The sequence below is a fragment of the Microcaecilia unicolor genome, chromosome 6 (genome assembly GCF_901765095.1).
Source record: "Microcaecilia unicolor chromosome 6, aMicUni1.1, whole genome shotgun sequence".
Classification (NCBI taxonomy): domain Eukaryota; kingdom Metazoa; phylum Chordata; class Amphibia; order Gymnophiona; family Siphonopidae; genus Microcaecilia; species Microcaecilia unicolor.
In genome coordinates, this window is record NC_044036.1 from 341,683,672 (window position 1) to 341,699,036 (window position 15,365).

Sequence of the window (15,365 nt, forward strand, 5' to 3'; positions counted from 1 at the left end):
CAAACGGAAATAATCCTTTGGACAAAGAGACTAGGGAGATATTGAGTTTCACTCAAATTACTTCAGCAGAAATAGGGAAGATAATTAAAAGCAACGTATGTGATTTGTTTAGTTAAAAAAAAATCTGATTTGCAAAATATCACTCTGTGGTTATCTGTTACTAAGAAACCTACTCCAATTACTGTGGCTGGAACAATTCAAACACCCCACAAATCCCAGAATGCCACAAGGTTCAAAACACAGATGCCATCAGGTTTTTCACTGTCCGAATTTCATTTATATTACTGCTATGAAACAGGTCAATGAAAGAGTAGGAAACAGCTCCTGCATTTACGTAGTGGCAGGTCTCAGCCTCACATCGACTATGTGCTCGCCCCAAACAAGGTCTCCCTGTTGGCCACTGCTGTTGGTTCACCCTAGCCTCAGCCTCCACTCACTGAGGATACCTGACTCATAGTACCACTCTTACCTACAAATATATGCTCTACCATGTGACTTATTCAATTATATCAAGGCAGAACCACAGCTCAATAAGATTCAAAACCAAAAAGGTCTCTAAAAGAGGCACACTTTCACTAGGTCACAGTAGGACAAATGGATTCTGTGCTTCCTTTTGGTCCAAGTGTAATGGGCTCCATAGTTCTGGCCTGTAAGAGCTGTACGCTAATCTTTTTGTGTGTGTTAATCTTACTTCCAAAGCAGGTGATACTCAGCAGTATTTACTGGCAACGCTGCTGCAGATTTGTTTTGACAAATGCGTCTCCAAGAATGCATGCAGATGTCATCCAATCAGTTCTCAGACATTTAAAATTCAAAAGTAATATCTGAAAATCTATTCTAGCCTTCACTGGTAACCAGTATAATGCATGGAGTAATTCAATATCAGCTTTTATGAGTCACCATTTCCCATTTAGTTCAGAGCAGCTTACAGAAACATTAAGACACAAATTACAAGGTCATAAAAACAATCAGATACAAATCTGCTATACAAATAGATCTATATATCTGTATCTATACATATACACACTCCCTAGGACATAATACATTCAGCAAATACAACTTAATATGGCTATATTCCTAAGCCAATAATTCTAGCAACACGAGAGGCCTAAAAACAGAGACAACTCACTTGAAGTACTGAGAGCACAACCCATCAATCCTTGGTCTCAGTAACAATTACCCCCTTCATCCTCATGCTCAACATAGAAAGGACAGGGAAAAACATTGACTCAAGCAGAATTAAAGTTGGAAATCCATACATAAGTTTTAGCCATAAAATGCTTCAAGAATTAACAATATGTCGAGATTATCATGGCAAAGATCAAAGTGTATCTTTCGTTCTATAGCCCTATTGTCAATACAGTAAACCAGAATGACTAAGATTTCCTATACTGCACAGTATAGAGAGAATAAAATCTGCATCCATAAACACAAGCTGAACAAGTTCAAAATGTGGCATAAAACCAGTATCTGGCTCTAGCAAGAAATCTGTATTCCCAACATTTCAGACCCTAACTCCCCCATCTTCCTTTACTACTACTATTTAGCATTTCTATAGCGCTACAAAGCGTACGCAGTGCTGTCAAACATAGAAGGACAGTCCCTGCTCAAAGAGCTTACAATCTAATAGACAAAAATAAAGCAAGCAAATCAATTAATGTGTAGAGGAAAGAGGAGAGGAGGGTAGGTGGGGCGAGTGGTTACAAGTCAAAAGCAATGTTAAAGAGGTGGGCTTTCAATCTAGATTTAAAGATGGTCAAGGATAAGTTAAAATGTTTTCTACAGCATATATGTAGATCAACCCCTTCTTAATTTCATAAGTACATAAGTAATGCCACACTGGGAAAAGACCAAGGGTCCATCGAGCCCAGCATCCTGTCCACGACAGCGGCCAAGCCAGGCCAAGGGCACCTGGCAAGCTTCCCAAACGTACAAACATTCTATACATGTTATTCCTGGAATTGTGGATTTTTCCCAAGTCCATTTAGTAGCGGTTTATGGACTTGTCCTTTAGGAAACAGTCTAGCCCCTTTTTAGCTTCTCTGGTGATTATGGTTCTTACATCCTCCCGCCATAACTGTTACAAGCACACGCTAACCATTTGCTTCCACAGATAGCCAAGCAATTGCTGCAATACCTAGGTGAAACCAAGGCCACTGGAAGTAGAGGCCACAGAGAGGGTGGAAGATACCTGGAATGAGATGAAAACGTTAACGGAATTCAAAAACTTGCGGGATAAACAAAAAAAAATCCTTTATGGAAAGAATGGAACCAAACAAACATAGTGATGACTAGTTGGAGAGTCCAGGGACTGGGAAGCAAAGCCAGTGCTGAGCAGACTTCTATGATCTGTGCCCTGATCATGGCTGAATAGATTTGGTTGGCCTGGATTGGGGCTTTGATGACAGCCTCTGTAGTTGGAAAACAAGGCCAGTGCTGGGCAGACTTCTATGGTCTGTGCCCTGAAAACGGCAAGGAAAAAATCAACTATATATATATATATATATATATATATATATATATATATATATATATATATATATATATCATCGCATCATACCTTATCCCATGAGTTTATCTTGTTGGGCAAACTGGACCACACAGGTCGTTATCTGCCGTCATCTACTATGTTACTTTGGGGTCACTTTCAAAGCACTCAGACTTGCAAAGTTCTAAAGCTTACTATGGAATATGGTAAGTCTAAGTACTTTGAAAATACACCTCTACATATATTCCTAACATAGTCAACATACTCACAGGGCAGTAGGCAAATCAGAACAAAATGGATCTTAAGGTAAAATTGAAGGTCAACTCTTGTTCTAACAAACATTTTTTCAAGTGGTCAGCTTTCAAATAATCACTTCTCCTACAACTATTTACTAGCATTTAGGGCCTGCAGTATTTCATACTCGCTCACATTCGTAAACATTAGGGTCGCAATGAACTAAGAAGACTAAATGCAAATGGAGAAGTTTCTTGGACACTCCTTAGATCACTCGAGCTCTGCAAGGAAACATCCTCTCAAACACCCGTACTCTTCATTTGGGATACGCCTTTGCCCACGTTGACAGATGACTCCCTGATTCTGTTTTCTTTCTTAATCTTTATAGCATAATGTGAGGACCAGAATTGAAGGAAACTAATTCCTGGGCTTAGTGCCCAAGGGAAGAAGTGTACAGATAGCAAGTTATATAAATAACCCAATTAGAGTTTGTTGGTGAAAGCAACAGCAGAAGACGAAAGCACTGCAAACGAACAAAGGCGGGCTGAAGAGCTCCGACGATGAATCGGGCTGAAGGATTCCACAGTCTTATATCGCAAACTCTTAACACACCTTGCAACCCATGGACATAATGCATACACTCAGCTGCTGACAAAACTTCAGTCTTCCCATAAGAATTCAGCTAATGTATTCCATTCATTATTTTTCTTACTCATCCTTCTGGAAGACACTCAATGTAAGTGTATCTCTGAATCACAAAATTTTAAGGCATAAAGAAAAGAAAAGATGTGTCACTGCAGAGAAGCTTGGAGAGAAAAGAAAGGGAGGCAATGGATGCAGCTCTCAGAGACTAATAAAAGAGTGCATCCCTGTGGGCTCAGATTTATTCTTTAGACCTTCTATATCACACTGGATTAAACACGTCAAACATTGCTGTCTTCATGCCACAAACTTAAAAATATGGAAGCAACTTCAAGACACTTACACCGCTGTCTCTACAACATGATGAAGTCACAATAAATTAAACCACAGGAGGAGGAAGGTGCATGATACATTTTCTTCCAAAAGACAGCGCTAATTGAATGTTGTGCTTCTGAGCCACATTCCTCAATTACACATACACGTTTCTCTGCGATATGTAGCGATTTTCATCCTTGTGCTCTCATTAAATTATATTGAAATATTCCTCAAAAGGTTTTTACCTTTTAAAATCTCCATATCAAAAGCTGTAATGTCACATCTCTTATAAATACACCACCATATAAAAAGAACGAAATAACGTGTCGGCACATCCTGGGCTCACATGTGCTTGGCACTGATGTTAGTCCAGTACTGCACTATTGCAGAGATGAGAAACGGCAGAGACTGAAGAGAGCTATTCATCAAGCTGAGAAAATAAAGTTTCTGATTCAAGCTTACTGACTGCCGCTCCATTAAATCCATATCACCTACACAAACCATCTTTACCTCTACATGTTATGGCCCAATAACAGCTTAGAAAACAGGTACATTTTCTGGGGTTCAAAGAAAAGTCCATAAGCCATTATTATTAAGATGGACTTGAGAAAATCCACTGCTTTTTCTAAGAGAAGCAGCATAAAATCAGATTTTACTATTCTGGGATCTTGCCAGCTACTTGTGAACTGAATTGGCCACTGTTGGAAACAGGATACTGGGCTTGATGGACATTCAGTCTGTCACAGTATGACAATGCTTACGATTTTATGTTTCTTCCAGAACTATCCAAACTCGCACTGTAGGATTGTCAGAAGCAGTGAGCGAGGGGGAATATAAAGGAGAGCGAGATGAGGGACGATGGGGGTCAAGTGTTCATGGTGATATGCAGGTTATTTGCTTATTGCATGGGAAAATTTAACAAGTTTCAATTGATCAGTGGCCATTTTCATTGTTGCTGAATGTGTGTGCACTCCTGTAGGCGAGCAGTGGTTTCTAAGAATGATAATCACCAGCCATATCCCAGTTACAGAAGAATAGCCATACTAGGTAAGACCAATGGTCCATCTAGCCCAGTATCCTGCTTCCAACAGTGGCTAACCTAGGTCACAAATACCTGGCAAAAAGCCAAATAGTAGCAACATTAATTTCAGAAAATCTTCACCTGCAAACCAAAGCACAGTAATAAGTACAACAAATTATTTTTAAGAACATAATAGCTATACTGGGTCAGACCAATTGTCCATCTAGCTCAGTATCCTGCTTCCAACAGTGGCCAATTCAGTTCACAAGTAGCTGGCAAGATCCCAGAATAGTAAAATCAGTGCTTTGCATCTGACTTGCCAGTGCTTATGTTGCTTCTTATTTTGTTCATTTAGGTTCCTCTTCTGTATATATGAAGACACCCCTGGCAAAACTTCTAGCAAGCCATAACCTTAACCCGCATATATACGCTGACGATGTAACAATATACATCCCTTTCAAACAAGACATTAAAGAAATCCACAATGAAATCAACCAAAGCTTACACATCATGAACACCTGGGCAGATGCATTTCGTTTGAAACTGAATGCAGAAAAAAACTCAATGCCTGATACTTACCTCCCAATACAACACGAATGAATTCACCGCTATAAACACACCAAAACTAAATCTTCCAATTTCTAAAACTTTAAAAATCCTTGGAGTCACTATTGACCGCCACCTAACACTCGAAAATCACACAAACAACACAACCAAAAAGATGTTTTACAGCATGTGGAGAATGAAAAGAATAAGACCATTCTTCCCAAGATCCGTCTTCCGCAGCCTAGTGCAATCACTCGTACTCAGCCATTTGGATTACTGCAACTCATTATACGCAGGTTGTAAAGAGCAAATACTGAAGAAACTTCAAACAGCCCAGAACACATCTGCCAGACTCATTTTCGGGAAACCAAAATACGAAAGCGCAAAACCCTTATGAGAGAAGCTACACTGGCTCCCATTCAAGGAACGCATCACTTTTAAAATATGCACACTAGTCCACAAAATCATTCATGGTCAAGCCCCAGCCTACATGTCTGACTTAATAGACCTACCACCTAGAAACGCTAAAAGATCATCCCAAACTTTCCTGAACCTCTACTTCCCTAATTGCAAAGGCATAAAATATAAAGTGATGCACGCATCAACCTTTTCTTATATGAGCACGCAATTTTGGAACAACCAATTTTGGACCAACGAGCTGACCGACTTCCGCAAATTATTGAAGACTCATCTCTTCGAAAATATCTATTGAAAGGATCAAAACACATGAAATCTACGCACACTTTTAGTTATACATCAACACATTCTCATCTGTACTCTCATTTTAACATACTTAAACCTCAATCTACAGGTAAAATGCTACACCCGAACGTTTTTCGCGCTATTGTTCTATAGTCCTATCAGTATCCGTTGTTCTTCCTTTGTTCCACTGTTTTGTTACATTCTCTTAACGATACGTAGACTTTGTTTTAAACTCAATGCATAACAATGTAACCACAATCGAGTTGTTACAAATTGTACTTCCATTAATACAATGTATTGTAAGCCACACTGAGCCCGCAAATAGGTGGGAAAATGTGGGATACAAATGCACTAAAATAAAAAAAATATATATATATATATATATATATATATATATATATATATATATATAAGAGGGACCTAAATGAACAAAATAAGAAGATATATATATATATATGGAGAGAGAGAGAGATACATAGATAAATGAAGAGTTGTGCTAAGGGTGGGCAAGAGTTGGGGAGGGTGGGTAGTAATGCAGCCTAAACTAGGCCTTGCTGTGCTTTCTAGAGGCTATCTGTTAATCTTGTAGGCTGCGGTAGAAAATTCAAGCTTTAAAGTTTTTTTAAAACTGTAGGGAAAAGGGTTTTATAATATGGAAACTAAGCTATACTGCAAAACTAAAATTAAATCACTAAACTAGGGTTTCCTGTGACTACCAGCTCTGTATTCCTTATTTGAACTGGCTAAGCTGTGCTGCAAAACTAAAGTTAAAACATAGGCAGCACATTAAACAAACAGGATGATGATGTGAAGGATAACAAATTCTGCCCGGTCTAGCTGCAGAAAGGAATGAGAATAAATGAAGAACTAACCAGTCTTGGTCTGGAAATCAGACCCTCATATGCTGTCTACATCCCTTTGAACCCTGCACCGAGAAGCAGTTTTTGGAAGTTTCTTGTCAAACACACCATTATACAGAAGAGCCCAGTGCTTATTCTCCGAGATTGTTTAAACTATTCTCCTGGTCCTTCAACAGCTGCAAAATAGGAAGGCGAGCTTCATCACACACAGTGGGATCAGATTCTCTCTCTCTGGACTCCAAGATCACTAAGCAGTATCTAGATCAACTCTCTTCCAAATAAGCTAACTTTGCCCCTTCTTTGATGGCCCAACATTTGCTACGTCAACCAGACTTGCATGACTTCCAGTTTGGATTATCTGAATTCCAACTCAGTCAGTTGCTGTAGCTCATTCAGTATACTGCGGCTTGAACAATGCCAAGTGTGATAAAATTTGAACGGACTGCTCCTTCCTAAAAACCCCTGAATTGGCTCTGAACTCTCTATTGTGCGACAAGTTCAAAATCCCAGCTGACCTTTGGAATCAAAGGTGATGCATTGCCCTACTTCAGTTGTGCCATTATACATCTTCCTGCTCTCTACACTCTTAACCTGAGCCAGCCTAACTGTCCTGGTGCCAAAGTATCAGAAAGAATCTTTTCAGGCTCAATTCCAACCCTCTGGAACTCTGTCACTGAACTTCAGAGCAATTGAATCTGATAATATTCAGAAAACTACTAGAAACCTGGTCCTTTAAAGCACCTTTTGGACTAAAGGTAGACTTAGTCTACCTCTAAGATACACTCTTCAGTGCTTACAACAGGGGTTCTCAACCCAGTACTCAGGACATGCCAAATTAGCTCTCCTCCACCCCTTCTTCCCTTAGTCCACTCTCCCAACCCTCTTACCCCTACCTCCTTTTCCGAAATCACTGAAGAAGAAACTTTACTTCTTCTTCAATCCTCAAAACTAACCACCTGCTCCTCTGACCCTATTCCCACTCACCTACTCAACACTATCTCTCCTGCTGTCACCCCTTTCACCTGTCATATCCTCAATCTGTCACTTTCCACTGCGACTGTCCCTGATGCCTTTAAGCATGCCGTAGTCACCCCACTCCTCAAAAAACTTTCTCTGGATCCTACCTCTCCTTCCAACTATCGCCCCATGTCCCTCCTTCCTTTCTTATCCAAGTTACTAGAACGTGCTGTCCACCGTCGCTGCCTCGGCTTTCTTTCTTCTCAACCTATTCTTGATCCACTCCAATCTGGCTTTCGTCCCCTTCATTCAACTGAAACAGCACTTACTAAAGTCTCCAATGATCTATTCCTGGCTAAATCCAAAGGGCTCTATTCTATCTTCCTCCTTCTCAATCTTTCTGCTGCCTTTGATACTGTTGATCACAGCCTCCTCACTTGGATTTCGGAATTCTGCTCTCTCTTGGTTCTCTTCTTATCTCTCACAGCGTACTTTTAGTGTATACTCTGGTGGTTCCTCCTCTTCCTCTATCCCGCTGTCAGTGGGTGTACCTCAAGGATCTGTTCTAAGACCTCTCCTTTTCTCCATCTATACTTCCTCCCTTGGTGCTTTGATCTCATCGTACGGCTTTCAGTATCACCTTTACGCTGATGACTCCCAGATCTACCTCTCCACACCAGTAATCTCGGCAGAAATCCAGTCCAAGGTATCTGCCTCTCTGGCATTGCTATCTGGATGTTTCACCGCCACCTGAAACTCAATATGTCCAAAACCAAACTCCTTATCTTCCCTCCTAAAGCAACCTCTCCCCTTTCCCCATTCTCTATTTCTGTCAACAACACGCTCATTCTTCCTGTCTCGTCTGCTCGCAACCTTGGGGTCATCTTCGACTCCTCCCTCTCCTTTTCTGCCCATATTCAACAGATTGCTAAAACCTGTCGTTTCATCCTTTATAACATCGCCAGAATTCGCCCTTTCCTTTCTGAACACCCTATCAGAACCCTCATCACCTCTCGCTCAGACTACTGCAACTTGCTTCTCTCAGGTCTTCCACTCAGCCATCTCTCTCCTCTTCAATCTGTTCAAAACTCTGCTGCACGACTAATATTTCGCCAAAGTCGTTATGCCCATATCAGCCCTCTCCTGAAATCACTTCACTGGCTCCCTATCCATTTCTGTATACAATTCAAGCTCCTCTTGTTGACCTATAAGTGCATTCACTCTGCAGCCCCTCACTACCTCTCCACCCTCATCTCTCCCTACACTCCTTCCCTAGAACTCCCTTCACTAGGCAAATCTCTCCTAATTGCACCCTTCTCCTCCATCGCTAACTCCAGACTCCGCTCCTTCTACCTCGCCGCACCTTATGCCTGGAATAGGCTTCCTGAGCCATTACGTCTAGCTCCATCCCTGGCTGCCTTCAAATCCGGGCTAAAGGCCTACCTGTTTGATGCTGCTTTCAACTCCTGACTTATAACTTTTATCTTATCCTTATGTGTCCTTCTGTCTGTCCTTCCCTTCTCCTTTTTGGTCCTGTCTGTTTGTCCTGATTTCGATTGTAAGCTCTTTTGAGCAGGGACTGTCTTCTTCATGTTCAATTGTAAAGCGCTGCGTACGACTGGTAGCGCTATAGAAGTGATTTATAGTAGTAGTAGTTTTCAGAGTACTCACATGAATATGCATAAAATAGATTTGCATACAATGGAGGCAGTGCATGTAAATTTATCTTATGCATACTCATTGTGGAAAACCAGACTGGCTTGGTGTCTTGAGGACTGGATTGAGGAACCCCCGGGTTAAAATGAGCAATAAACTATTCCATGTCTTTTCTAATGTTGTAGCCCCATGAGGATTCTTCTCTAATGCCTCTATGTACCTACACTGTATCCAGTTATCTTGACATCTTATCCCTACACCTCTTCTTCATTATACCTCCAGAAATGCACATCGTCCCACCATTACCTAATTGGACTTACAAATATTAACAATTTCTACATGTCAAATATAATTTGCATTCAAATCATCTTTATTAAAAATATAGCTTATTAAATCTTGATATAAATCTTATATTGCTGGTAAAATCACTCTGAGCTGGTTAGTTGGAAATGTGTCTAATAAACAAATGATTATGTCTGTCTTCTACTAATGCAGGAACTGTACGATTTCTAAATGTTCATAGCCTTTTTTCAATCTACTTCTCATTCTACTTTCTATTCCTCCTACACCTGACCTCTACGAACACTGTCAACAATTTTACTGTCCTAACATCAGGAGAGAGCATTCAATCAAATCATGTTTGCACCCTGGAAAGAGAGGTTAAAATACTAATGACTCGTCAGGTTCCTTCCTGCAGATCTTCACAGACTTCACTTGGCATTTGAAAATGGATCATTTCATGGGGAGGGCCATTTACACTTTCTACATGTGCTCTTTGTCTACACACACGACCAGTTCACATACCTTGTTGAAGACCCAGATCTCGCCATTAACCGTTGGCCGAGGGACACCATGACCATTATAGTGGAAGAGGACCCGCTCTTCCTTGGCATTGCGGCGTAGGGAGGTGCACAACTTCTTAACTTCATCCACGGTAGGATCTAGGCTCTGTTTGTATCGGGCCTGGATTTACAAAAAGAGGGAAAAAAAAGAACAATTGTGAGAGGTGATTACTCTGTGCTGGCATGCAGCTGTGCTACTCAATCAAGCGGACAAGATGCTTCTAATTTGCAAGCCATAAGACAGTTGCCAGAAAGAAGGTTTTGGCTGGGGGCTGACGACAGATCCTACTAGGAGCACAATGAGTTGGAAAGAAACCTTTGGGGATGAAAATTAAGTAAGACATTTAGAAAAAAAGGTTGAATTATTTACATCTGAAAGGGACACAGCGAACCCACTTTTTAATCTTTCTAAATATGCTTCTCTCTTCTACAGACAAGTGCTTAGAAAAACTCCCACTGAGGTCACAAATTGAATTTTAGAGCCCATCAATTACTCCATAAGAGATGCCTACAGAATTGCCGGTTTTTATTGGCATTGACCTCAGGCTGGAGTTAGATTTTTGTTTCTCACAAGGCCTGGCGCATCCTGCTGTTAAGTAAAAGCCCTACGAAGCTGCAGACCAATTCCTCTTCCTACCAGCCCACTTGCAAGATCTGAAATCACTGCACAGTTAAGGAGGCAAATGGACTGTAGAAATTTAATCACTGCTTGAATAGGTCTGCGCACTCACAGTAATATCCGGAGAGCAGGACCTACACAGTCTTGAAGGTTTAAATGCTTCAAAAGTGGACAACTCTGCAATTAGTCTACTGGAAGAATAAATTCAGTATGTAAAGAATTGTGGAGGTAGGGAGATGAAAAGAAAATATATTTGGAATATGGATATGTAGCAGTGAACCATATAATGGAATAAGGTGCCAAAAGTGCAGGCTATTTTCCAAGTATGGTGATGAAAACCAACCATGACTGCGCATTAGAGATTGACTTCTTCCAACATATATTCAAATTAACTTTATCAAGGCAGAGAATGGTGTCGTGGTATAATTCATTCAACACCCTATATACCAGAAACGTCAAACTGCAATTTTTGAGGACTGCAAAACAGCCAGATTTTCCATAACATCCTACGTGCATAAGATAAAATTCACTCAGTATTGTAAACACTCTTTTGCTCACTCTTGATGTCTCCACTAATAACAATGGGAAGTATCCAAAGAACGTGTCCATAGGCTCTTGGTAAGTACTGTGTACTGTGCAATCAGGACATGTGCTTTTGACGCAGGGTAGTATTTCTATTAATTCTCAAGGGGGGGGGGGGGAGTCACATACTTTAGGTGATAAAGCATGCACCCACGCAGATGTGCCAACATATGAGCATAGATGACCTCTCACAAAACTGGCTAGTGCAAATGATGTGCTTTGAAATGATGGTGCACAAGGGTGGAGGTTGGGCAGAGCGTGGGCTAAGCGTGTAAGAATGTGTGCAGAGTTATATACTATAATTCACACATGTACTTGGAAAATACTGGCACAGATGTTTACACCAGCTCTAGTGCTGATGTGAACGTCTGCGCCTGTCACACTCAAAACATGCACATAAGTCAAACACATTTTGTCACATTACTTGGCCTCAGTGTGAGTAAAAGAGAAGCAGGCAATGTAGTGGTATCCATAATTTTACCCATGTTTTATTCACAGCTGAGAAAAGGAGCAAATCCGGTGAGCAAGGGCTGATCAATTAACTCTGCTCATCATAATGCCTCTTCCAACAAACTTTCGGCAAGACTGGGTCATGAGTGTCCTCCAGCAAGGATTTCTATCCCACTCTTCTTTTCCCATCTCCCCTCCCATAACATTTTAGTACGAGTATCTGTCCTATCATACTTTGGTATTCCTTCCTTAATGCTTTATAATTGTAATCATGCAAACCGCAAAGGTTCTACCCCGGCAGCTAGTGCAGGCTCGAATTTTTGAATAAATTATAAACTACTGCCAATTGTACAGGCACTTTCATTAAATCTATATTAAGCAAAGAAGCCTATAAGACAAAACAGTCATACAAGGCACCCCCAAACCAACTCCAGCTCTGATGTCAGGAGCAGAGATTGTCCACAAGCTTGGAATTTTTCTTTCCATTATTTAGCAGAATTATTGCCAGTGGGTGATGATGGGCAGAGGCATCCTCCCAACCCTTAATCTACATACAGTGGGTGGATCACAGGGTAGATTCACACACTTGTGAGATCCATTATAAACTATGCAAATCGCAGAATATATTGATTCAATATCTAATACTGTCATGTTGTATATCCCTTGTATGCTTTAACTTCTCTATCTTCTTTGGCAAATGTAGAAGGGGGTTGGAGTTGGACCGCAGAAAACCTCATCTGCTTATGTCACTCAAGAAAACTAGCAGAAAGTATTGTTTAGCAGTTGCCAATTGGTATAACTTATATGCCATGAGTCACGCTGCAGAAGATTTTGCTCAAACAACTAGAACAAAATGACCTAGTTGTATGTAATTTTTACATAAAGGATATAAAAATGTTCTGCGGAAGTAGAAACAGAGGTAGAGTTAAAAAAAAATCTACTTAACAGTAAACCTCTGGGAAATTATTTCATAAAACCCAGTTGAACAGTGGAATTTAGCAAAGTAAACAATTGTGTGACGTTCCTATTGTGTGTATGCTGATATCAATATGGCTCCGTTGTTATTTCAGATGGTGTGCAATTTACATCCATTCTCAGATTGTTGTCGAGCAATTATGAAAGTTATCTAGCCATGGGCTGCAGGTTAATAGTAGCTCAAGAGAAATCTTGTACGCTCGCCCCTCCTCCCCAAGTACAATCATATTAAATGAGATAGTGGTTCCTGATAAAAACGATGTTACATCTTTGGGAATCATACTAGAAAACAAATGACCATCCCCACTGCCTCCGGTACAGCCTTCTTCATATGTCAGCATAAAGTCAAGATTACAAGCAGTTGAACTGGGATTTGGGCCAGGCTTCCCCGGCTGTCAGCCTTCTGTTCTAACCACTAGGTTACTCCACTTTATGTTCAATTTTCAGACAGTGCTTCAGGTATTTCCATGTCTGGATACTGTAATGCAATTTATGCTGGGTTACCAGTGTCATCCCTTAAAACATTACCGTTGGTATAAAATGTGGCAACACAGACGAACCAGCTCAAAACTTGATTCTATTACACCTTGTTTGCAGCTGCCTCCTGCTCAGTACTGTATTAGATTTACAGCACTGACTGCGATATTTAAGAGTAAACGTAATTTTGTCATCTGTTTCTTTAGGGTCTCATTAACAGCAATGTACATCTGATCGTCCAGTCGGATCATGTCTGCAGAATTCATCGTTATCTGAACGAGACCTTTTAGACTTGTAGCTTTAAGCTTATGAAATGTGTTAGCACACGAGTTAAGGTCTCATCGTGATTCGATTGATTTGTGGATGAAGCTAAGACATTTTGTTTCATTTGACATTTACAGTATAAAATGTATTTGTCTGTATATATGTTGTGTATATCCCACTACAACTGCAGACAGTGGGCAGACTACACATTCCTAAAATAAGGAGCGAGCGAAACCATTATGTCTGAAAGATGCATTTTCTAAGCTTTCAGCTATTCATGCAACGTGCTTGCTCCACAACTCAAGACTCAAATCACTAACCTCTCCCCCCACAAACTTGATGCAAAGGTACTGCAGTAATGAGCAAGCAATGTATATGGTCACATGGAAGAAGCAGTAATGAGGAAATATGTGAAATTCAAATGAGATTCACTGTAAATTTGCAATCTGTCTACACAAGTGCTGCTGCGGAGGAACCCGGGGTAGCCCTTGCGGTGTAAGTTAGCAGTTAAAAATCAGCTGAATGAATCAATGCGTCAATTGACCTTAAGGAATCCCAGCGAGATCCCGTTTTGAGCTATACGGTATTACTTCAAGAGCTTGCCCAGCAGATCCCTCTGGGATCTGTGTATTTCAGTAGCAGCCATTAGATGTGCTACAACTACATCAACTCTTGAATCAGAAGAGCAAAATCAGATTTCTTTCAGCCACACACTGCATTTCAAGGAAGTCGTATCCAAGAATCAATACTGTTTACCATGTCTTATTATGGAAATCAAACAGACCGAGCTCCACACGCTGCACATCAAAGGTTTTATATGCTACTGATAGGCATCACTCTCCTACATATAACATTTGACCAAAGTAATAAGCAGAAATAAAACAAAACAAAAAAAAAGATGAGAAAGCGAATGCTACATACCTGTAGAAGGTATTCTCCGAGGACAGCAGGCTGATTGTTCTCACTGATGGGTGACGTCCACGGCAGCCCCTCCAATCGGAAACTTCACTAGCAAAGTCCTTTGCTAGCCCTCGCGCGCCCGCGCGCACCGCGCATGCGCGGCCGTCTTCCCGCCCGAAACCGGCTCGAGCCGGCCAGTCCAGTATGTAGCAAGACAATACACTTCAAGGGAAGACACAACTCCAAAGGGGAGGCGGGCGGGTTTGTGAGAACAATCAGCCTGCTGTCCTCGGAGAATACCTTCTACAGGTATGTAGCATTCGCTTTCTCCGAGGACAAGCAGGCTGCTTGTTCTCACTGATGGGGTATCCCTAGCCCCCAGGCTCACTCAAAACAACAACATTGGTCAATTGGGCCTCGCAACGGCGAGGACATAACTGAGATTGACCTAAAAAATTTACCAACTAACTGAGAGTGTAGCCTGGAACAGAACAAACAGGGCCCTCGGGGGGTGGAGTTGGATCCTAAAGCCCAAACAGGTTCTGAAGAACTGACTGCCCGAACCGACTGTCACGTCGGGTATCCTGCTGCAGGCAGTAATGAGATGTGAATGTGTGGACAGATGACCACGTCGCAGCTTTGCAAATTTCCTCCATGGTGGCTGACTTCAAGTGGGCTACCGACGCTGCCATGGCTCTAACATTATGAGCCGTGACATGACCCTCAAGAGCCAGCCCAGCCTGGGCGTAAGTGAAGGAAATGCAATCTGCTAGCCAATTGGATATGGTGCGTTTCCCTACAGCCACTCCCCTCTTGTTGGGATCAAAAGAAACAA

General features: G+C 41.2%; 1 protein-coding gene across 2 annotated transcripts in view; it reads right to left on the reverse strand.

Moving 5' to 3' along the window:
• The window catches only part of RPTOR (regulatory associated protein of MTOR complex 1), a 466,323-nt gene that overhangs the window by 251,272 nt on the left and 199,686 nt on the right, over positions 1 to 15,365 (reverse strand). For both annotated transcript variants that reach the window (XM_030208599.1, XM_030208598.1), the window contains exon 4: positions 10,226 to 10,384. In XM_030208599.1, coding sequence (XP_030064459.1) covers positions 10,226 to 10,384 — 159 coding nt within the window. The remainder of the gene's footprint in view (positions 1 to 10,225; positions 10,385 to 15,365) is intronic.